General features: G+C 37.8%; 2 protein-coding genes across 2 annotated transcripts; both read right to left on the minus strand.

Moving 5' to 3' along the window:
- Positions 1-13093: 13093 nt before the first annotated feature.
- LOC115763102 (CD63 antigen) lies at positions 13094-18105 on the minus strand. Its single transcript, XM_030705542.1, has 4 exons — positions 18024-18105; positions 15055-15156; positions 14413-14991; positions 13094-14343 (listed from the first exon to the last, which is right to left on the minus strand). The coding sequence occupies exons 2-4, from the start codon at positions 15115-15117 to the stop codon at positions 14278-14280; spliced, it is 708 nt and encodes a 235-aa protein (XP_030561402.1). The 5' UTR covers positions 15118-15156; positions 18024-18105; the 3' UTR covers positions 13094-14277.
- A 3382-nt stretch (positions 18106-21487) lies between these two features.
- LOC115763185 (protein dimmed) lies at positions 21488-22489 on the minus strand (the record flags this gene model as incomplete). Its single annotated transcript, XM_030705642.1, has 2 exons — positions 22316-22489; positions 21488-22252 (listed from the first exon to the last, which is right to left on the minus strand). Coding segments are annotated over exons 1-2 (939 nt in total), but the record flags the coding sequence as incomplete, so codon positions are not given.
- Positions 22490-24363: the final 1874 nt, after the last annotated feature.

Here is a 24363-nt window from a genome sequence, read left to right on the forward strand (position 1 = left end):
TGAAAATCGGATGAGATTTGGCCGAGATATGAGGCTGGTATTTTTGACCCATATCTATATACGAATCTTGGGCTAAGAATTGGACATGAATTTCGACCAAAAAATCGGTGTCGAGATTTAAATGCCAGATTAATCTAGAGGGAAAACCATGAAGAAAGCGGCAAACTTCGTGAAAATCGGATGAGATTTGGCCGCGATATGGGCCTGGTAATTTTTGACCCATGTCAATCTTGGGGTAAGATTTGGACATAAATTTCGACTAAAAAATCGGTGTCGAGATTTGAATGCCACATTAATCTAGAGGGAAAACCATGAAGAAAAAGCCAAACTTCGTGAAAATCGGATGAGATTTGGCCGAGATATGGGCCTGGTACTTTTTGACCCATGTCTATATACGAATCTTGGGGTAAGATTTGGACATAAATTTCGACTAAAAAATCGGTGTTCAGATTTGAATGCCACATTAATCTAGAGGGTAAACCATGAAGAAAAAGCCAAACTTCGTGAAAATCGGATGAGATTTGGCCGAGATATGGGCCTGGTAATTTTTGACCCATGTCTATATACGAATCTTGGGGTAAGATTTGGACATGAATTTTGACCAAAAAATCGGTGTCGAGATTTGAATGCCACATTAATCTAGAGGGAAAACCATGAAGAAAAAGCCAAACTTCGTGAAAATCGGATGAGATTTGGCCGAGATATGAGGCTGGTAATTTTTGACCCATATCTATATACGAATCTTGGGGTAAGATTTGGACATGAATTTCGACTAAAAAATCGGTGTTCAGATTTGAATGCCACATTAATCTAGAGGGTAAACCATGAAGAAAAAGCCAAACTTCGTGAAAATCGGATGAGATTTGGCCGAGATATGAGGCTGGTAATTTTTGACCCATATCTATATACGAATCTTGGGGTAAGATTTGGACATGAATTTTGACCAAAAAATCGGTGTCGAGATTTGAATGCCACATTAATCTAGAGGGAAACCCATGAAAAAAAAGCCAAACTTCGTGAAAATCGGATGAGATTTGGCCGAGATATGAGGCTGGTAATTTTTGACCCATATCTATATACGAATCTTGGGGTAAGATTTGGACATGAATTTCGACTAAAAAATCGGTGTTCAGATTTGAATGCCAGATTAATCTAGAGGGAAAACCATGAAGAAAGAGCCAAACTTCGTGAAAATCGGATGAGATTTGGCCGAGATATGGGCCTGGTAATTTTTGACCCATGTCTATATACGAATCTTGGGGTAAGATTTGGACATAAATTTCGACTAAAAAATCGGTGTTCAGATTTGAATGCCACATTAATCTAGAGGGAAAACCATGAAGAAAAAGCCAAACTTCGTGAAAATCGGATGAGATTTGGCCGAGATATGAGGCTGGTAATTTTTGACCCATATCTATATACGAATCTTGGGGTAAGATTTGGACATGAATTTCGACTAAAAAATCGGTGTTCAGATTTGAATGCCAGATTAATCTAGAGGGAAAACCATGAAGAAAAAGCCAAACTTCGTGGTCATTTTTGACCTATATACGAATCTTGGGGTAAGATTTGGACATGAATTTCGACCAAAAATCGGTGTCGAGATTTGAATGCCACATTAATCTAGAGGGAAAACCATGAAGAAAAAGCCAAACTTCGTGAAAATCGGATGAGATTTGGCCGAGATATGAGGCTGGTAATTTTTGACCCATATCTATATACGAATCTTGGGGTAAGATTTGGACATGAATTTCGACTAAAAAATCGGTGTTCAGATTTGAATGCCACATTAATCTAGAGGGTAAACCATGAAGAAAAAGCCAAACTTCGTGAAAATCGGATGAGATTTGGCCGAGATATGGGGGTGGTAATTTTTGACCCATGTCTATATACGAATCTTGGGGTAAGATTTGGACATGCATTTTGACCAAAAAATCGGTGTCGAGATTTGAATGCCACATTAATCTAGAGGGAAAACCATGAAGAAAAAGCCAAACTTCGTGACAATCGGATGAGATTTGGCCGAGACATGGGGGTGGTAAATTTTGATCCATGTCTATATACGAATCTTGGTGTAAGATTTGGACATGAATTTCGAGTAAAAAATCGATGTTCAGATTTGAATGCCTGATTAATCTAGAGGGAAAACCATGAAGAAAAATCCAAACTTCGTGAAAATCGGATTAGATTTGGCCGAGATATGGGAATGGTAATTTTTGACCCATGTCTATATACGAATCTTGGGGTAAGATTTGGACATAAATTTCGACTAAAAAATCGGTGTTCAGATTTGAATGCCACATTAATCTAGAGGGAAAACCATGAAGAAAAAGCCAAACTTCGTGAAAATCGGATGAGATTTGGCCGAGATATGGGCCTGGTAATTTTTGACCCATGTCTATATACGAATCTTGGGGTAAGATTTGGACATAAATTTCGACCAAAAATCGGTGTCGAGATTTGAATGCCACATTAATCTAGAGGGAAATCCATGAAGAAAAAGCCAAACTTCGTGAAAATCGGATGAGATTTGGCCGAGATATGAGGCTTGTAATTTTTGACCCATATCTATATACGAATCTTGGGGTAAGATTTGGACATGAATTTCGACTAAAAAATCGGTGTTCAGATTTGAATGCCAGATTAATCTAGAGAGAAAACCATGAAGAAAAAGCCAAACTTCGTGGTCATTTTTGACCTATATACGAATCTTGGGGTAAGATTTGGACATGAATTTCGACAAAAAAAATCGGTGTCGAGATTTGAATGCCACATTAATCTAGAGGGAAAACCATGAAGAAAAACCCAAACTTCGTGAAAATCGGATGAGATTTGGCCGAGATATGGGCCTGGTAATTTTTGACCCACGTCTATATACGAATCTTGGGGTAAGATTTGGACATGAATTTCGACTAAAAAATCGGTGTTCAGATTTGAATGCCAGATTAATCTAGAGGGAAAACCATGAAGAAAGAGCCAAACTTCGTGAAAATCGGATGAGATTTGGCCGAGATATGGGCCTGGTAATTTTTGACCCATGTCTATATACGAATCTTGGGGTAAGATTTGGACATAAATTTCGACTAAAAAATCGGTGTTCAGATTTGAATGCCACATTAATCTAGAGGGAAAACCATGAAGAAAAAGCCAACCTTCGTGAAAATCGGATGAGATTTGGCCGAGATATGGGCCTGGTAATAAATTTCGACCAAAAATCGGTGTCGAGATTTGAATGCCACATTAATCTAGAGGGAAAACCATGAAGAAAAAGCCAAACTTCGTGAAAATCGGATGAGATTTGGCCGAGATATGAGGCTGGTAATTTTTGACCCATATCTATATACGAATCTTGGGGTAAGATTTGGACATGAATTTCGACTAAAAAATCGGTGTTCAGATTTGAATGCCAGATTAATCTAGAGGGAAAACCATGAAGAAAAAGCCAAACTTCGTGGTCATTTTTGACCTATATACGAATCTTGGGGTAAGATTTGGACATGAATTTCGACTAAAAAATCAATGTCGAGATTTGAATGCCACATTAATCTAGAGGGAAAACCATGAAGAAAAAGCCAAACTTCGTGAAAATCGGATGAGATTTGGCCGAGATATGGGGGTTGTAATTTTTGACCCATGTCTATATACGAATCTTGGGGTAAGATTTGGGCATGAATTTCGACTAAAAAATCGGTGTTCAGATTTGAATGCCACATTAATCTAGAGGGAAAACCATGAAGAAAAAGCCAAACTTCGTGAAAATCGGATGAGATTTGGCCGAGATATGGGCCTGGTAATTTTTGACCCATGTCTATATACGAATCTTGGGGTAAGATTTGGACATAAATTTCGACTAAAAAATCGGTGTTCAGATTTGAATGCCACATTAATCTAGAGGGAAAACCATGAAGAAAAAGCCAAACTTCGTGAAAATCGGATGAGATTTGGCCGAGATATGGGCCTGGTAATTTTTGACCCATGTCTATATACGAATCTTGGGGTAAGATTTGGACATAAATTTCGACCAAAAATCGGTGTCGAGATTTGAATGCCACATTAATCTAGAGGGAAAACCATGAAGAAAAAGCCAAACTTCGTGAAAATCGGATGAGATTTGGCCGAGATATGAGGCTGGTAATTTTTGACCCATATCTATATACGAATCTTGGGGTAAGATTTGGACATGAATTTCGACTAAAAAATCGGTGTTCAGATTTGAATGCCAGATTAATCTAGAGGGAAAACCATGAAGAAAAAGCCAAACTTCGTGGTCATTTTTGACCTATATACGAATCTTGGGGTAAGATTTGGACATGAATTTCGACCAAAAATCGGTGTCGAGATTTGAATGCCACATTAATCTAGAGGGAAAACCATGTAGAAAAAGCCAAACTTCGTGAAAATCGGATGAGATTTGGCCGAGATATGAGGCTGGTAATTTTTGACCCATATCTATATACGAATCTTGGGGTAAGATTTGGACATGAATTTCGACTAAAAAATCGGTGTTCAGATTTGAATGCCAGATTAATCTAGAGAGAAAACCATGAAGAAAAAGCCAAACTTCGTGGTCATTTTTGACCTATATACGAATCTTGGGGTAAGATTTGGACATGAATTTCGACAAAAAAAAATCGGTGTCGAGATTTGAATGCCACATTAATCTAGAGGGAAAACCATGAAGAAAAACCCAAACTTCGTGAAAATCGGATGAGATTTGGCCGAGATATGGGCCTGGTAATTTTTGACCCACGTCTATATACGAATCTTGGGGTAAGATTTGGACATGAATTTCGACTAAAAAATCGGTGTTCAGATTTGAATGCCAGATTAATCTAGAGGGAAAACCATGAAGAAAGAGCCAAACTTCGTGAAAATCGGATGAGATTTGGCCGAGATATGGGCCTGGTAATTTTTGACCCATGTCTATATACGAATCTTGGGGTAAGATTTGGACATAAATTTCGACTAAAAAATCGGTGTTCAGATTTGAATGCCACATTAATCTAGAGGGAAAACCATGAAGAAAAAGCCAACCTTCGTGAAAATCGGATGAGATTTGGCCGAGATATGGGCCTGGTAATAAATTTCGACCAAAAATCGGTGTCGAGATTTGAATGCCACATTAATCTAGAGGGAAAACCATGAAGAAAAAGCCAAACTTCGTGAAAATCGGATGAGATTTGGCCGAGATATGAGGCTGGTAATTTTTGACCCATATCTATATACGAATCTTGGGGTAAGATTTGGACATGAATTTCGACTAAAAAATCGGTGTTCAGATTTGAATGCCAGATTAATCTAGAGGGAAAACCATGAAGAAAAAGCCAAACTTCGTGGTCATTTTTGACCTATATACGAATCTTGGGGTAAGATTTGGACATGAATTTCGACTAAAAAATCAATGTCGAGATTTGAATGCCACATTAATCTAGAGGGAAAACCATGAAGAAAAAGCCAAACTTCGTGAAAATCGGATGAGATTTGGCCGAGATATGGGGGTTGTAATTTTTGACCCATGTCTATATACGAATCTTGGGGTAAGATTTGGGCATGAATTTCGACTAAAAAATCGGTGTTCAGCTTTGAATGCCACATTAATCTAGAGGGAAAACCATGAAGAAAAAGCCAAACTTCGTGAAAATCGGATGAGATTTGGCCGAGATATGGGGGTGGTAATTTTTCACCCATATCTATATACGAATCTTGGGGTAAGATTTGGACATAAATTTCGACTAAAAAATCGGTGTTCAGATTTGAATGCCACATTAATCTAGAGGGAAAACCATGAAGAAAAAGCCAACCTTCGTGAAAATCGGATGAGATTTGGCCGAGATATGGGCCTGGTAATAAATTTCGACCAAAAATCGGTGTCGAGATTTGAATGCCACATTAATCTAGAGGGAAAACCATGAAGAAAAAGCCAAACTTCGTGAAAATCGGATGAGATTTGGCCGAGATATGAGGCTGGTAATTTTTGACCCATATCTATATACGAATCTTGGGGTAAGATTTGGACATGAATTTCGACTAAAAAATCGGTGTTCAGATTTGAATGCCAGATTAATCTAGAGGGAAAACCATGAAGAAAAAGCCAAACTTCGTGGTCATTTTTGACCTATATACGAATCTTGGGGTAAGATTTGGACATGAATTTCGACTAAAAAATCAATGTCGAGATTTGAATGCCACATTAATCTAGAGGGAAAACCATGAAGAAAAAGCCAAACTTCGTGAAAATCGGATGAGATTTGGCCGAGATATGGGGGTTGTAATTTTTGACCCATGTCTATATACGAATCTTGGGGTAAGATTTGGGCATGAATTTCGACTAAAAAATCGGTGTTCAGCTTTGAATGCCACATTAATCTAGAGGGAAAACCATGAAGAAAAAGCCAAACTTCGTGAAAATCGGATGAGATTTGGCCGAGATATGGGGGTGGTAATTTTTCACCCATATCTATATACGAATCTTGGGGTAAGATTTGGACATAAATTTCGACTAAAAATCGGTGTTCAGATTTGAATGCCACATTAATCTAGAGGGAAACCCATGAAGAAAAAGCCAAACTTCGTGAAAATCGGATGAGATTTGGCCGCGATATGGGCCAGATAATTTTTGACCCATATCTATATACGAATCTTGGAGTAAGATTTGGACATAAATTTCGACTAAAAAATCGGTGTTCAGATTTGAGTGCCACATTAATCTAGAGGGAAAACCATGAAGAAAAAGCCAAACTTCGTGAAAATCGGATGAGATTTGGCCGAGATATGGGGGTGGTAATTTTTGACCCATATCTATACGAATCTTGGGGTAAGATTTGGACATAAATTTCGACTAAAAAATCGGTGTTCAGATTTGAATGCCACATTAATCTAGAGGGAAAACCATGAAGAAAAAGCCAAACTTCGTGAAAATCGGATGAGATTTGGCCGAGATATGGGGTGGTAATTTTTGACCTATATACGAATCTTGGGGTAAGATTTGGACATGAATTTCGACCAAAAAATCGGTGTCGAGATTTGAATGCCACATTAATCTAGAGGGAAAACCATGAAGAAAAAGCCAAACTTCATGAAAATCGGATGAGATTTGGCCGAGATATGAGGCTGGTAATTTTTGACCCATATCTATATACGAAATTTGGGGTAAAAATTGGACTTGAATTTCAACCAAAAAATCGGTGTCGAGATTTAAATGCCAGATTAATCTAGAGAAAAAACCATGAAGAAAAAGCCAAACTGCGTGAAAATCGGATGAGATTTGGCCGAGATATGGCCCTGGTAATTTTTGACCCATATCCATATACGAATCTTGGGGTAAGATTTGGACATGAATTTCGACCAAAAAATCGGTGTCGAGATTTGAATGCCACATTAATCTAGAGGGAAAACCTTGAAGAAAAACCCAAACTGCGTGAAAATCTGATGAGATTTGGCCGAGATATGGGCCTGGTAATTTTTGACCAATATCTATATACGAATCTTGGGGTAAGATTTGGACATGAATTTCGACCAAAAAATCTGTGTCGAGATTTGAATGCCACATTAATCTAGAGGGAAAACAATGAAGAAAGAGCTAAACTTCCTGAAAATCGGATGAGATTTGGCCGAGATATGAGGCTGGTAATTTTTGACCCATATCTATATACGAATCTTGGGGTAAGATTTGGACATGAATTTCGACTAAAAAATCGGTGTTCAGATTTGAATGCCAGATTAATCTAGAGGGAAAACCATGAAGAAAGAGCCAAACTTCGTGAAAATCGGATGAGATTTGGCCGAGATATGAGGCTGGTAATTTTTGACCCACGTCTATATACGAATCTTGGGGTAAGATGTGGACATGAATTTCGACCAAAAAATCGGTGTCGAGATTTGAATGCCACATTAATCTAGAGGGAAAACCATGAAGAAAAACCCAAACTTCGTGAAAATCGGATGAGATTTGGCCGAGATATGAGGCTGGTAATTTTTCACCCATATCTATATACGAATCTTGGGGTAAGATTTGGACATGAATTTCGACTAAAAAATCGGTGTTCAGATTTGAATGCCAGATTAATCTAGAGGGAAAACCATGAAGAAAGAGCCAAACTTCGTGAAAATCGGATGAGATTTGGCCGAGATATGGCCCTGGTAATTTTTGACCCATATCCATATACGAATCTTGGGGTAAGATTTGGACATGAATTTCGACCAAAAAATCGGTGTCGAGATTTGAATGCCACATTAATCTAGAGGGAAAACCTTGAAGAAAAACCCAAACTGCGTGAAAATCTGATGAGATTTGGCCGAGATATGGGCCTGGTAATTTTTGACCAATATCTATATACGAATCTTGGGGTAAGATTTGGACATGAATTTCGACCAAAAAATCTGTGTCGAGATTTGAATGCCACATTAATCTAGAGGGAAAACAATGAAGAAAGAGCTAAACTTCCTGAAAATCGGATGAGATTTGGCCGAGATATGAGGCTGGTAATTTTTGACCCATATCTATATACGAATCTTGGGGTAAGATTTGGACATGAATTTCGACTAAAAAATCGGTGTTCAGATTTGAATGCCAGATTAATCTAGAGGGAAAACCATGAAGAAAGAGCCAAACTTCGTGAAAATCGGATGAGATTTGGCCGAGATATGAGGCTGGTAATTTTTGACCCACGTCTATATACGAATCTTGGGGTAAGATGTGGACATGAATTTCGACCAAAAAATCGGTGTCGAGATTTGAATGCCACATTAATCTAGAGGGAAAACCATGAAGAAAAACCCAAACTTCGTGAAAATCGGATGAGATTTGGCCGAGATATGAGGCTGGTAATTTTTCACCCATATCTATATACGAATCTTGGGGTAAGATTTGGACATGAATTTCGACTAAAAAATCGGTGTTCAGATTTGAATGCCAGATTAATCTAGAGGGAAAACCATGAAGAAAGAGCCAAACTTCGTGAAAATCGGATGAGATTTGGCCGAGATATGAGGCTGGTAATTTTTGACCCACGTCTATATACGAATCTTGGGGTAAGATTTGGACATAAATTCCGACTAAAAAATCGGTGTTCAGATTTGAATGCCAGATTAATCTAGAGGGAAAACAATGAAGAAAGAGCTAAACTTCGTGAAAATCGGATGAGATTTGGCCGAGATATGAGGCTGGTAATTTTTGACCCATATCTATATACGAATCTTGGGGTAAGATTTGGACATGAATTTCGACTAAAAAATCGGTGTTCAGATTTGAATGCCAGATTAATCTAGAGGGAAAACCATGAAGAAAGAGCCAAACTTCGTGAAAATCGGATGAGATTTGGCCGAGATATGGGCCTGGTAATTTTTGACCCATGTCTATATACGAATCTTGGGGTAAGATTTGGACATAAATTTCGACTAAAAAATCGGTGTTCCGATTTGAATGCCACATTAATCTAGAGGGAAAACCATGAAGAAAAACCCAAACTTCGTGAAAATCGGATGAGATTTGGCCGAGATATGAGGCTGGTAATTTTTCACCCATATCTATATACGAATCTTGGGGTAAGATTTGGACATAAATTTCGACTAAAAATCGGTGTTCAGATTTGAATGCCACATTAATCTAGAGGGAAACCCATGAAGAAAAAGCCAAACTTCGTGAAAATCGGATGAGATTTGGCCGCGATATGGGCCAGATAATTTTTGACCCATATCTATATACGAATCTTGGAGTAAGATTTGGACATAAATTTCGACTAAAAAATCGGTGTTCAGATTTGAGTGCCACATTAATCTAGAGGGAAAACCATGAAGAAAAAGCCAAACTTCGTGAAAATCGGATGAGATTTGGCCGAGATATGGGGGTGGTAATTTTTGACCCATATCTATATACGAATCTTGGGGTAAGATTTGGACATAAATTTCGACTAAAAAATCGGTGTTCAGATTTGAATGCCACATTAATCTAGAGGGAAAACCATGAAGAAAAAGCCAAACTTCGTGAAAATCGGATGAGATTTGGCCGAGATATGGGGTGGTAATTTTTGACCTATATACGAATCTTGGGGTAAGATTTGGACATGAATTTCGACCAAAAAATCGGTGTCGAGATTTGAATGCCACATTAATCTAGAGGGAAAACCATGAAGAAAAAGCCAAACTTCATGAAAATCGGATGAGATTTGGCCGAGATATGAGGCTGGTAATTTTTGACCCATATCTATATACGAAATTTGGGGTAAGAATTGGACTTGAATTTCAACCAAAAAATCGGTGTCGAGATTTAAATGCCAGATTAATCTAGAGAAAAAACCATGAAGAAAAAGCCAAACTGCGTGAAAATCGGATGAGATTTGGCCGAGATATGGCCCTGGTAATTTTTGACCCATATCCATATACGAATCTTGGGGTAAGATTTGGACATGAATTTCGACCAAAAAATCTGTGTCGAGATTTGAATGCCACATTAATCTAGAGGGAAAACCATGAAGAAAAAGCCAAACTTCGTGAAAATCGAATGAGATTTGGCCGAGATATGAGGCTGGTAATTTTTGACCCATGTCTATATACGAATCTTGGGGTAAGATTTGGACATGAATTTCGACCAAAAAATCGGTGTCGAGATTTGAATGCCACATTAATCTAGAGGGAAAACCATGAAGAAAGCGGCAAACTTCGTGAAAATCGGATGAGATTTGGCCGAGATATGAGGCTGGTAATTTTTGACCCATATCTATATACGAAATTTGGGGTAAGAATTGGACTTGAATTTCAACCAAAAAATCGGTGTCGAGATTTAAATGCCAGATTAATCTAGAGAAAAAACCATGAAGAAAAAGCCAAACTGCGTGAAAATCGAATGAGATTTGGCCGAGATATGGCCCTGGTAATTTTTGACCCATGTCTATATACGAATCTTGGGGTAAGATTTGGACATAAATTTCGACTAAAAAATCGGTGTTCAGATTTGAATGCCACATTAATCTAGAGGGAAAACCATGAAGAAAAGGCCAAACTTCGTGAAAATCGGATGAGATTTGGCCCAGATATGGGGCTGGTAATTTTTGACCCATATCTATATACGAATCTTGGGGTAAGATTTGGACATGAATTTCGACCAAAAAATCGGTTTCGAGATTTGAATGCCAGATTAATCTAGAGGGAAAACCATGAAGAAAAAGCCAAACTGCGTGAAAATCGGATGAGATTTGGCCGAGATATGGCCCTGGTAATTTTTGACCCATGTCTATATACGAATCTTGGGGTAAGATTTGGACATAAATTTCGACTAAAAAATCGGTGTTCAGATTTGAATGCCACATTAATCTAGAGGGAAAACCATGAAGAAAAGGCCAAACTTCGTGAAAATCGGATGAGATTTGGCCCAGATATGGGGCTGGTAATTTTTGACCCATATCTATATACGAATCTTGGGGTAAGATTTGGACATGAATTTCGACCAAAAAATCGGTTTCGAGATTTGAATGCCAGATTAATCTAGAGGGAAAACCATGAAGAAAGCGGCAAACTTCGTGAAAATCGGATGAGATTTGGCCGAGATATGGGGTTGGTAATTTTTGACCCATGTCTATATACGAATCTTGGGGTAAGATTTGGACATAAATTTCGACTAAAAAATCGGTGTTCAGATTTGAATGCCACATTAATCTAGAGGGAAAACCATGAAGAAAAGGCCAAACTTCGTGAAAATCGGATGAGATTTGGCCCAGATATGGGGCTGGTAATTTTTGACCCATATCTATATACGAATCTTGGGGTAAGATTTGGACATGAATTTCGACCAAAAAATCGGTTTCGAGATTTGAATGCCAGATTAATCTAGAGGGAAAACCATGAAGAAAGCGGCAAACTTCGTGAAAATCGGATGAGATTTGGCCGAGATATGGGGTGGTAATTTTTGACCTATATACGAATCTTGGGGTAAGATTTGGACATGAATTTCGACCAAAAAATCGGTGTCGAGATTTGAATGCCACATTAATCTAGAGGGAAAACCATGAAGAAAGCGGCAAACTTCGTGAAAATCGGATGAGATTTGGCCGAGATATGGGGTTGGTAATTTTTGACCCATGTCTATATACGAATCTTGGGGTAAGATTTGGACATAAATTTCGACTAAAAAATCGGTGTTCAGATTTGAATGCCACATTAATCTAGAGGGAAAACCATGAAGAAAAGGCCAAACTTCGTGAAAATCGGATGAGATTTGGCCCAGATATGGGGCTGGTAATTTTTGACCCATATCTATATACGAATCTTGGGGTAAGATTTGGACATGAATTTCGACCAAAAAATCGGTTTCGAGATTTGAATGCCAGATTAATCTAGAGGGAAAACCATGAAGAAAGCGGCAAACTTCGTGAAAATCGGATGAGATTTGACCGAGTTATGGGGGTGGTAATTTTTGACCCGTGTCTATATACGAATCTTGGGGTAAGATTTGGACATGAATTTCGACCAAAAAATCGGTGTCGAGATTTGAATGCCACATTAATCTAGAGGGAAAACCATGAAGAAAAAGCCAAACTGCGTGAAAATCGGATGAGACTTGGCCGAGATTTTTGATTTTCTTTGATTTTCATACGGGGTTTTTTACTATCATTGTTAACTAAGTCACGGCTATCCAATTTAATTATTTGTATAATTTTATGTGCTTTTACGACTATTAATTATCATGGAATAGAATTTAAGAACACAAACTTTTTCTTAATTTTAATTGGTATTATTTTTCACTATAAAATGATATTCCCGTACATTCAACTTTATAGTAGTACTTATATTTGAAAATTCAAAGCCTTTATTACATTTAAGTAATAATCCTTTTTTTTTCATAATTAAAAGAAAACCTCTTTAATTCGTATTAAAATTTTGTAAAAGCAAAGAAACTGACTTCAAGTTCATTTATATCGGACTAACAAACGATCAGACAATATATCAAAATTTGCGTGATATTATCTTCATCATTCTCAAATTTTTAACATATGCAGATAAAATCATAATTACCCCATAAAACCCCAAATCTCGATTTTAATTGGCTCAACTATTTCCAAAAAATTTTATTAGACTTCATAGTAGTACGTTTTCAATTGTTCATTTATTGATTCTTAAGTTTTTCAGTGCTGCACAATTTTTTCAGCTCACATCATTTATAAAATACATACTCGCAAATGCATATTAATATTAATAAATCGTGCTGAGCTTTGCAATATTAGACAATTACTTATATGGGTTATTGCATTTCAGATAATCTAACATTGAATTGTAATATTCATGTGTGGTCGTTTTGAGAATCGCGTTCTATATGCACGCTTCTTAATTATAATCATTTAATTAGTTCGATTTTCAACTGTAAATTCGATATTCAAACAGTTTTGTGTTCCAGGAGTTGACCAAGATATGTAAAATTCTCCCAAATATGTTGTCTCTTCTTTTTGTTTACAATACAATTTCAAGTCACATAGATATTCATTGTATACATAAATATACATATATATATATATATATTGGTATGCATGTGTGTTGCTAATATTTTTACGTTTGTGTGTAAAATGCAGTGTTCTGTAAATATATGTATATAATAAATTGGTTCTAATAATATGGGTATATAAAAACAATTAGCAAATGGTGGGTTCTTATTTTGGGGAGCCACACACGCACACACACTCTGAGACCCACGCATATACATTTAAAAATTCGAAAAGCCATAAAATTACTACATATATAAAATATTGTTCCAAGGACACTTTGTAAAACAATGAAATGATGCATGAATTTCGAACCAGTCGGTATATAGTATTGAGTATACCTATATATTTATGATATTACAATGTTTTGATCTGTATATGAGCATGTGTGGTGGCGCAATGCATTGGCAAATGGGAATGAGTATAAAATCGAAATACAAATAATATCATGATTTTGCAAAATTATAAAGGTTACAAATCAATTAATAAGTTTTTAAATAGTAAAAACCATTGAGATATATAGCTTATCTTAAGAGCTCAGTACAACTGAGCCGGGAATAACATTAACAAGTTTTCAACTTAAAGTGGAAATGTTGGGTTAACAGTGAGTGTTTATCGATTGACATAAATAAAAGGTATGAATGGTGATTGTGTTTTGAGTATTTTTGTGTATTATATGTTGTTCTTCTTCTGCTTATCAACGAGCTTCTTGAGAGACGGCAACGAGTTATATCGCATGCATGTGACCAAACTACAAACTAGGCTAAGGGCTGTCTTTTAAAATCGATAAATGGGATGCTCGCTGCGCAGCCTAAACATGATCGTAGCTGCGGCGAAACGAACGATACAAGCAGCAGGCAAAGAGTATGGTGAGCAGCTGCAGAATAGGACATTTAAAGATTAGTAACAATTTATAAGAGTATATAAAAAATGCACGCAGACTTACCTGTATGCCTGCCACGGAGAGCACTACGCTGGCCAATATCAAAGTCTTGGAATCGAGTATGCCCAACAGCTTTTGCAAACAGCCCTGCTGTATGGCGTGCATTGTGGTGCAATCTTTGGCCTCGCTTAGATTGATCAGTTTGCAGCAGGCCGGAGGCAGAGTCTTGTTGGCAAAAATGCCATCCCAATCGTTGGGTCCATGGGTGCCACAGCAATCCAGTTCGGTTTGCAACAGAGTCCAGGCATCACGATAATCATCACGTTCCCTATAATGCTTCATGGTCGTATTGAACTGGGTTTCCATCAGCTGCTGCAAGCCCGAGTGCTTGACATAGCCCGCAATGCCAAGACCAATCTCCAACAGGAATATTACAACGGCCAGTATAGCAAAGCTCAGTATCATGCAGCTGTTCTCCTTCAGAGCGCCACAGCAGCCCAGGAAACAGATAAATGCGACTGCGGCGCCGACAACCATGAGTATAATGGGCGCTGTCCAGATGTGATCACTGACAAAATTTGAGTAATGTGCATAATTCAGCTGCACTATTGTGCCCACCGTTAGGATCAGTAGACCCGTAAGCTATGGAGCAATATACAGAGATTAGCACAGTTCGATTAACCCAACAGTTTATTGCCAACTTACCGCGAAAAGCAGATTGCAGAAAAAAGTGATATATTTGACGCATGTCAAACCGCCGGATGCCATTTTTGGTCAGAACCTTTTACACCGGTTACCGTGTAGATACTGCAAGGATATGAGGAAAATATTAATCAAGGCAGGCAAAAAAAACAATAATAATAAAAATAATCAATAGATGGTCAACCGCACAAAACGAATGGGAAAGTTGTGGAGTCAACCCCCAAATCAGTGGCAGACACGCAAACCACAGCGTCGCCCGCCCCAAACGATGTCCAAGTGTCTCTATTTGCCACCATCTGCCACCTGCCACCTGCCAACTGCCACACCTGTCTAGCGTTGTCTGGCAGCGGATTAACCATACAACAACCCCTGTTCCATTGCACGGCAAAAGTGGCCAAGTCCGTATAGAAATGAGTCCGCCTGTGTTTGGCCATTTTCACTTTGGGTGGCCTAGATCTGAGGCATTATACATATTTGTTATTATATTGAATTGTTGGCCGCGTTTGTGCTTGCAGCTGAGTGCATTGTTTTGGTGGCAAGGACGTGCTAGCTGTTCCCGTTTCTAGTGCAACGGGCTTTCAATGCAACTGTCATAAAAATCGATTCAAGTTGATGTGAATATGCCGACAGCGTGGAAGTCTCTACAGCTGTGCAGGACTTAAGTGGCACGTTGTTGGCTCAAGAGAGTTAAAAGAACTGGTCGAAAAGAGTTCTACATCAACTTATCTGATAGTTTATTTTTATTATATTTTAAAAGTTCAGTTTTTACTTAAAAGAGTCTGGAAAGAGATTTAAAAAAAATGGTCGCAGAGTTTTTGATAAACTTATCTGATCGGGAAATGAGAAAAACGAAAAATGTTTGTCAGAAATAATTAAAATCAAAATCTTATATTACTTAAAAGAATTATTTTCCAAGTATTTTAAATATGGAAAGCTCACCAAAACCATAAAGAGTTGTTTTTCTTTCGTCTTGGCTTCAAATTAAATAATTAAAACTCAATTTAATCTCTGCTCTATATTAAAATGTGGATAATTCTAATTTATGAAAATCTTAATTCTAAACATCATTATCTAATAAATATTTCTTAAATATTGACATAATCCCTTCAACATTCGTTTGTTGTTAGTGAAAGGCGTTATTGCATCTATAAGTCAGTCAATTTTTTGATAAATTTTTCTGCGCTTCTTTCCTTTTTTACATACACACATTCTATATGTACTATTATATGAATATTGTGTGTGTGCCTAACCATATTATCGCAATGTTCGCCGTTGACCTTTAGAATTTTATTAGTTAAGAACGCAAGTTTTGTCTAAAGAACCCCTTCATTTGAACTCTTCAATTAGAAAAGGTGACTGTTCCAATTAATTGACCAACGCAATAGGCATAATTTCCCACTGTGCAACATGAATAAACAAAATATCGCAGCGAAAGTCGTAACAGAATCGATCGCCTTGAAACTGTGTCAGCGGCGGGTGCTGAAGGAGTTAATAACGCTGGACATTCGGCTGGATTGATTGACTTAGTTCTAAAAAAGAACTGGAAGTGAAAAAGTTCAGCTGTTCACCTGCCGCAACTGACGCAGGTAAACAGGACAATAGAAATGCCTCATCAATAGCTGACATGGCGGACATGGCGGCACTGTACCGTGGGCATGGAACTGTCAAACATGTGCTTATTTTGATAAGAGTGTGACGCAGAACTGATTGACCTATGACATAAGACTATAATAATCAAACGAATGTAAGAAGAAAGTAAAACTGTTCTATCTGCATAGTTAGATGGAAAGTGCGACAAAATGAATGCTTGAAGCTATCTAAAGCGAATATTAAGCAGCAAGTCGATGTTAATGAACATCTAATATAATTAGTTAATTAATTAATATAATTATCAGCTTATTACCTATTGAACAAAAACATATTATATTATATATATTACTTGCAAAGGTTTATTTCCCATTCCTAAGCGACAATACGGGATTTCAAAAATAGAGTTGCACAATGTGCAATTTAATCGGTTCTTGACACACTGTAGAATATTTGATGTGGTCGCGTTTCGAGCCAAATGGGAGACGTTGGGGGGGGGGGGGGGGGGGGGGGTCAGTGGGCTGCGATGTTGGAGCAATTATACAAACATACACATTACAATCATACATACATACATGCATGTGTGCATGTGTGCATGTGTGCATGTGTGCATAACAACACACTTGTGTTGCGTGCCATCGGCTAATTCCGGAAATTTAGCTATAGACATGGCTAACGGGCATTAAACAGTTGCCCCCAAGCTGACCGTTGTGATATGGGTGTGTGTGTGTGTGTGTGTGAGTGGGAGCTTTTGATTAGATTTTAAGTTAAAACGTAATAGACGAAAGTGTTAACAACTGTAAAATTGCAACAACACAAAAATGGAGCACAGTGTGACCAAATGCCAATTGCAGCGGCAGCCAACAGAGGTTAACAAACTGTGACGAACTCAAGCGGCAAATGCAAACGCATACCTAAAACATACAACATGTATGTATGTAAATACAAATACAGATGTATTGTATGTATGCGTGTACAGGAATTTTTGATCAGCATCAAACAAAAACATGCAACTATTGGTCGCTTCTGGTTTTGTTTTTTTACCTGCACGTTCCTGTCTTCTTATTATAACTTGTTTGCCTGCCATAGGTTCACACATATCCATATGCATACATACATACATATCTATGTACGTGTGTGCAGACTCAAATGAATCTGGCAGCGTCTTGGGAAAATAAAAGAGGAGCATCAAACAAAAGACCAGCTAAGTAGAACGGAAGCAGGCAGTGAACCTGAAAAGAAGAAATAACTGCACTCTGCCAGCCCACATCTGCGCTTCACCTAATTCTACAGACACGCACATATACACAGGCAAACACACTTATTCTAATTGCACTCTACTTATCTACGCACAACATTTTTTGTTATTAACTTTTTATACTCACTTTGGCTAGCAATTAACTAATCACAATTTTCTAGTTGTCTACTTTTTGAAAATGCTTGATTTTTCGTTAGCCGTTGGCTTAGCTCGCGATGTTTTTGTCGCAAGGCGCAAAAACACAATGCAAACGCAAACATAAAATCTTGTTTTGGTTATTGTTGTGGAGCGCATAGCGCAGGTCCGTTACTCGGCTTGCCTATGAACTCCAAAGAGATATACACAGAGAGAGAGAGAGAGCCAGAGAGCGAATGACGTCACAGGCTCGATAACACTTCAAAACTGGTTAAGATATACAATAACTGTTTCATGACAACAGATAAGAATTGCGAATAGAGTACATCGCTTTGTTCAAAGAGAACAGCAACATTTATGACGCTCATTTAAAGTTGTAAACAGTTTGTCCATTGTGAAATTCAAGCTGTGGCGGCTAACGATAAGCTTTAGTGAGCAACACGAATACCGTATGCTTGCCGCATGTGTCGTTAAGTTTGTACTCTTTTCTAACTGTGTGGCAGCGCTGCAGCTGTTCACGATATTTAAAAACGTGACGATAGTTTCCTTTGCTGGCGGCCAAATCGCACGCCAATTGCTTGGTAATAATTTATAAGTTTGTTTATCTTTTTTTGTGTGTTAGTGTGAAGCTTAAGGCTTAATTTGAAAAGTAATACCTAAAATATATGAATATAAACACAATGTGAAAAAAAACAAAGCTCTGAAACTGCACAAATATGATGCAATGGTGTAATGGAAACATGCAAAAGATCTTAACAAAAACAATAACAGATTTCTCTCTCCGCTTAGAGTAATCTTTGGGTTATTACGGTACGTATACTCAGTTGTGAAACTCACCTTTCGTCATCTTGATAACAATTGAAACTCTATTTATTTGATAGTTTTTGACTTTATTTAATTAACTTTATTTTCGGCGCAGTTAGATATCTTTAATGCTCTATACAGTGGCACTACAAGTATATATATGTATATATGTATATATTTATGTACATACGAGTACTTGTTTTTTCTTTGTTGCTTGTACACACCAAATGCTCATTTAGACCAGACTTAACTTTATGTACACTGAGACTAATAGATGTTTAAGTATTCCTTTACAATTTATACAATATATATATATATATAATTAAATATTTTGATAGAAGTGCATTGTGTGATAACATTAGCTTAATAATTCTCTACACAACTAAACTACTCGCCTATATTGCAATTTGAAAGGTTTTGTATGCGTTATACTGAATTTGACTAGAATAACTCGTTAAGAGGGTTTTTATCCACAAGCCAAATGCAACCCTGTTTTCGTTTCGTTTCAGCTTGCTAAAAATTAACACTACCAATAAATATCGTTAACCTTTTGTCTTAGCTTATTTTAAATTTGAATAGAATTCGATCTCGAAGAGCCGAACTGTATATCATTTGATGCTGTATTGGTTTAAACTTGCGCATTTGAGCTCTCCGCACTAGCACTAGAACTGTAAACCCCTAGTTAACTTGCTAAATCTTGACTAATCAAACATAATCAACAAGCTTAAGTTGACATCCATGCGAACAAATAGCCACCCTAACTACTATTTTTCACTTAATTATTGCTAAGTCCAATCCACGCACACACTCACACGCACACACACATACACGCACGCAAGCCACCCATAGGGTAACGTTATTTTATTACTGTTTACCGTACGCACGTCACCGTGTGCCATCTCTTTCTAACCTAAGAGCTTGCCAAAGGTCGCTAACGGTCTAACGGAAGTGTGTCAGTTCGAATGCGCCTTTTCAACGGTTTTGTGTGTTAATTGTTTTGTTGCCACCACGGCCCACATGCCGCATGCCACATGCCCCCCCGCCAGTTGAAGCCATTACAACAACACTAAATTTCAAGTGCATTAAAAGATCATGGGTGGTAAATTAACTAAGCGTCGACGCGTCACTTGCTGCTCCTGGCGTCGCATCGGGTCGCCATATTTGCCATCAGCATCTACTTAAGTCCCAGTACCGTTATTTTACGTTAATTGATGCTGCGTCTTTGTTGCTGCTATTGCTGCCAATTGTATGTGTACTCTATATATATATATATATATATAAACATATATTTATACGCGATATTGAAATTTGCACCACAACAGTCGGCTTTGGTATTTTTATAATATACAAATTTGTTTTTTTTTTTTTGAGAAAAATAATAAGCAATAATTAAAACAAAAAGGTATTTAATTTTCGCAAGCGAACATAATTTGTTAACTGTCTTTTCTTTTAGAAATTGACCAATATAACTTAAATAAGTTGTGGAAAAACTTTGATCTCGGTTTTTTTAGTTATTTTTTCTAAAAATGTTCAATTCCCTCATTTTCTCAAGTAAACGTTCAAATTGAAAGCTGTAGATACGACTGGAACTCAAATTGACAATCTCATTTGAACTTCCCTCAAATAACATATTGGTAAAATTTTCGAAAATATTGTTTGTTTGGTTCCAGTTTTTAAATCATTTTCAAGGTCTATAATTAAATTTGTTTATAAAACTGTTCAAATTTATAAAATATATATGCTTTGGTTTTAATTTTTGCATTGAAGTTAAATATTTTTGCCAAGAAGAATCTAAAGGCGAAGTGAAATTGCAAACGAGCACTGTATGGAAATTTCTAGCAGTGAAGTGTTGCCAGATGTGCAATGCAAAGATGGCAACTCTTGACAAAAGCCAGGTAAATTGGAAAATAGATAATTGGAAAATGCTAAAATGAACAGAAATAATTCAAAGTTTACTTGTTAGATTTTGACAGTCAGGCTACATTTGAAAGTGAATTTTCATTTTAGCAACTGGAAAAACTTCTGCTGACAGCAGGTTAAAGTGCATGCTAACGTTGACTGTAACTTGAGAAAATGGGTTTTCATATTAATTGAATTCAATGAGAGTTGCTGCGCTTTGAAGCCAAGCTGTTTTGGTAGAGTATAGATAACTTTGAAATTCACTTAGATTTATGAGCGTCTATTCTAATTAATTAATTTTTGGTTTTTGTTTTGTTTGTTTTTTTGTGGAAGTTCTGATCAGGACTTTGAAATATTATGCTCTAGTTATATTTTCCACTCTAACTCGGCATGTGCTATAAATTCTATTTGTGTACTTATATTCACTTTACCACAGACCATCAGAAGAAGCCCAATCGATGCTTAGAGAAACTCTCGAAAGGGCTCATCGAAATTATCATTGACATCCGGAAAAACGCCGCCGCCCGCCGCACCGCCAACAGCGACAGCGACACCACCCACCGTTAATGTGGTGCCGCCATTGAGTATGAGAGTTGGCTGTTGCTGTTGTTGCTGTTGCTGTTGTTGCTGCTGCTGCTGTTGCTGCTGCTGTTGGGGCAGCAACATGTTGGCGCCCAAATGCGCGTGAGCATGCAACAGTTGCTGCTGGGCGTGCGGCTGCTGCTGCTGCTGCTGCTGTGGATGATGATGATGTGGCAGATGCTGTTGCGCCTGCTGTTCCACTTGCGGCTGTGCATGCATGTGCATCGCCGGCGGCGGTTGCAGTGTTTGCATTGTGGGCGTGGCCGCAACAGTTGCCGCACTCAATAAGCTGCCATCGCTGGCAGCGAGCAGCGCACAGTCATAGGCACCACCGCTGGCCAGGGCATCCTCGAAGCACAGTCCATTGGTGGCGCCATTGGCCGCACCACCGCCATTATTGCCATTTGGCTCGGCCGTCAGGCCCGTGAGCAGGACACCGCCAACGGCGCCCGCATTTAGCTCCATGGCGGCGGCCTCCTCGTTGCGCTTGGAGAGTATAATGTGCGTCAGATTGATAATGTAATTCTTGGCCAGCGTGAGAGTCTCAATCTTGGACAGGCGTCGCTCCATCTCCACATGGGGAATGACCTCGCGCAGCGACTGAAACGCATCGTTCAGGCTGTGCATGCGCATGCGCTCCCGCTCGTTCGACTCCAAACGGCGTAGATTTCGCTCCTTCGCATTCAGCGCCCCCTTTCGCCGTCGATTGTTGTTGTTGTTGTTGGCGCCGCTGTTGGGCGTTAGGCTGGCGCCGGCGGCGGCATTTTGCTGCCGCCCGCGGCTCGACGGCCGCTGCCCGCCCTGGGCGCAGCCCAGCTGGTTGCTGTTGTTGTTGGTGCTGCTGCCGCCGCCGTTGCTGCTGCCGCCGCCGCCGCTGGTGTCGTCGCTCTGCGAACTGGAGTCGGTCATCTCCAGGTCGTAGGTGTTATTGCTTAGCTGTGGACAAGTCAATCGATTGCGTTGTACCGCCTGCTCGCCATTCTGTGCCTTGCTGCTTACCTGTGAGGTGCGTCGCGTCGCACGTCGCACGGGCCGTGAGCTGCGCTCCACCGATTCCGGCGATAGTCCATTGTGGCCATCGGTGTTGTAGTTGTTGTTGTTGTGCTGCAACTGCTGCTGCAGCTGCATGAAGTCATGACTGCCCATCAGCTCAGTGAGTTGCGTCGCGTCCATCTTGCCCACAGAGTACTAGGATCAAAATGCATTCATTTAATATTTCAACAATTAAGACTGCGCTAGTCGGGTATGCCCGACTTCCCTTAACCGCACACTATATTTGGAATATGCATTCCAGACTAACTTGGATGATTATTAATTAGCTAGGCCTTAATTGTGGCATACAAAAGTGTGTACTATACCAAAGCGTAAGGCTCTAACTTAAAAAATGTTTTTTTTTTTCTTTCGATTTAAGAAGGGATTGGGGTTGGTGCTATTCAAATAATGAAACATTGTTACCATAGACACCTGCATATAGAGTTTTATGCGAATATAGACATACATTAAATTTCAAGCAGCATTTAAATATTTCGTGATCGAAGCGCCCAAAAAAAAAACATTTACACGTCTTTGCCTATACCCTAATTTGGGACTAATGTCTAACTGTTCGTTGTCCTGGCTTAATTTGCGGGTTGCAAAAATAGAATTTTTATAAAAACAAATTACTAAATAATATTCAAAAAGAACTTACATTCGGTAGGAATATTCTGAACCCATTAAAATTGGGTAAAAAATTTGTTGCAAATGTATGTAACAGGCAGAAGGAAGCATCTCCGACGCCATAAATTATATATATTGTTCCTATGTCCCTATATATGAACGCAATATTTAACTTTCTTACTTGAGATATATCTTTTGTTTTAACATTAAAATATTTAACTACGAAATCGATTTGAATTTGAGCTTAATTACGCCTTATATATCTGATACATACATTTGCACAAATTCAAATATTACAGGGTATAAAATCTAAGCCACAAAATTCTATACAAGTAAAATGATTTCAAATTAATTGAATTCTTTTAGTTTAATTCAGTTCAATTATTTTATAAAATTAAGTTTTATTTTCTCTGAAAAACTAAAAGTCTCGCTAAGAAGTTTGATTTTGAATTTAGTTGTATCGGAATGTGCGACAATAAATGTCAGCTTATAATTAGATATCCCTATTTTGGTTTGTAATTTACAGACTACTGTGACATAACCGATTTTTATGCTTATAATATTTTGTTGTCTAGATTTACTGTCTAGCTGACAGTAATTGGCTAACTGAATGAACATCACGTATTATTTATGCTGGATTTTGTGTATTTCTGTCATTTTTATCTGCAATCTCAACATATTTGAATTAGTTTCTCTTTTGCATTAAAATAGCTTGCGTCATATTCGAATTTTCTTATCTAAAATCAATATCAGCTATTATCAATGTTTATGATATTGCCCGCTTCATCAAAAAGTTGGTCTAATATTTTCGATTGATCGATAACACATTTAAACAGTCAATAGAAGCCTAAAGGGTTTATGTATTCCTGGGAGTATTCAAAAGGAAACATTTATAATAAAGAATTTACGCATTAAAAAAAAAAATAATATTAATTAATTAATATATTGATTGAATATTTTCGACTATCGGATAAGAAATCGATAATTCTTTTAAGCAATCAATAGATGCCTTACGAGTTATTAAGTTCCAGGAAGTATTCCAACTGAAACCTTTATAGATTAACTAGGCATATTTATCTAAACCCAATATTAGCATTTGACAAGTTTCGCATTTTATCAAAGAATAAGTTTAATAAGTTTGAGTTATGAATTAAGTAATCGATAACATATTTAAGCAACTAATAAATGCCTTATGAGCGTTCAAATAATAATATTCAAAAAGAAATTTTAAAAAATATTAACGTATATTTCTCTTCAATCAATATACGTTTTTACAAAGAATAAATTAAATATGTTCGATTAATCGAATAAGTAATCGACAATGGATGTCTTAAACATTATTAATTTCCAGGAAAGATTCCAAATGTTGTCTTTAGAAAGAATTATTTAAA

The sequence above is a fragment of the Drosophila novamexicana genome, unplaced genomic scaffold (genome assembly GCF_003285875.2).
Source record: "Drosophila novamexicana strain 15010-1031.04,08,12 unplaced genomic scaffold, DnovRS2.1 tig00000689-arrow-pilon, whole genome shotgun sequence".
Taxonomy (NCBI): domain Eukaryota; kingdom Metazoa; phylum Arthropoda; class Insecta; order Diptera; family Drosophilidae; genus Drosophila; species Drosophila novamexicana.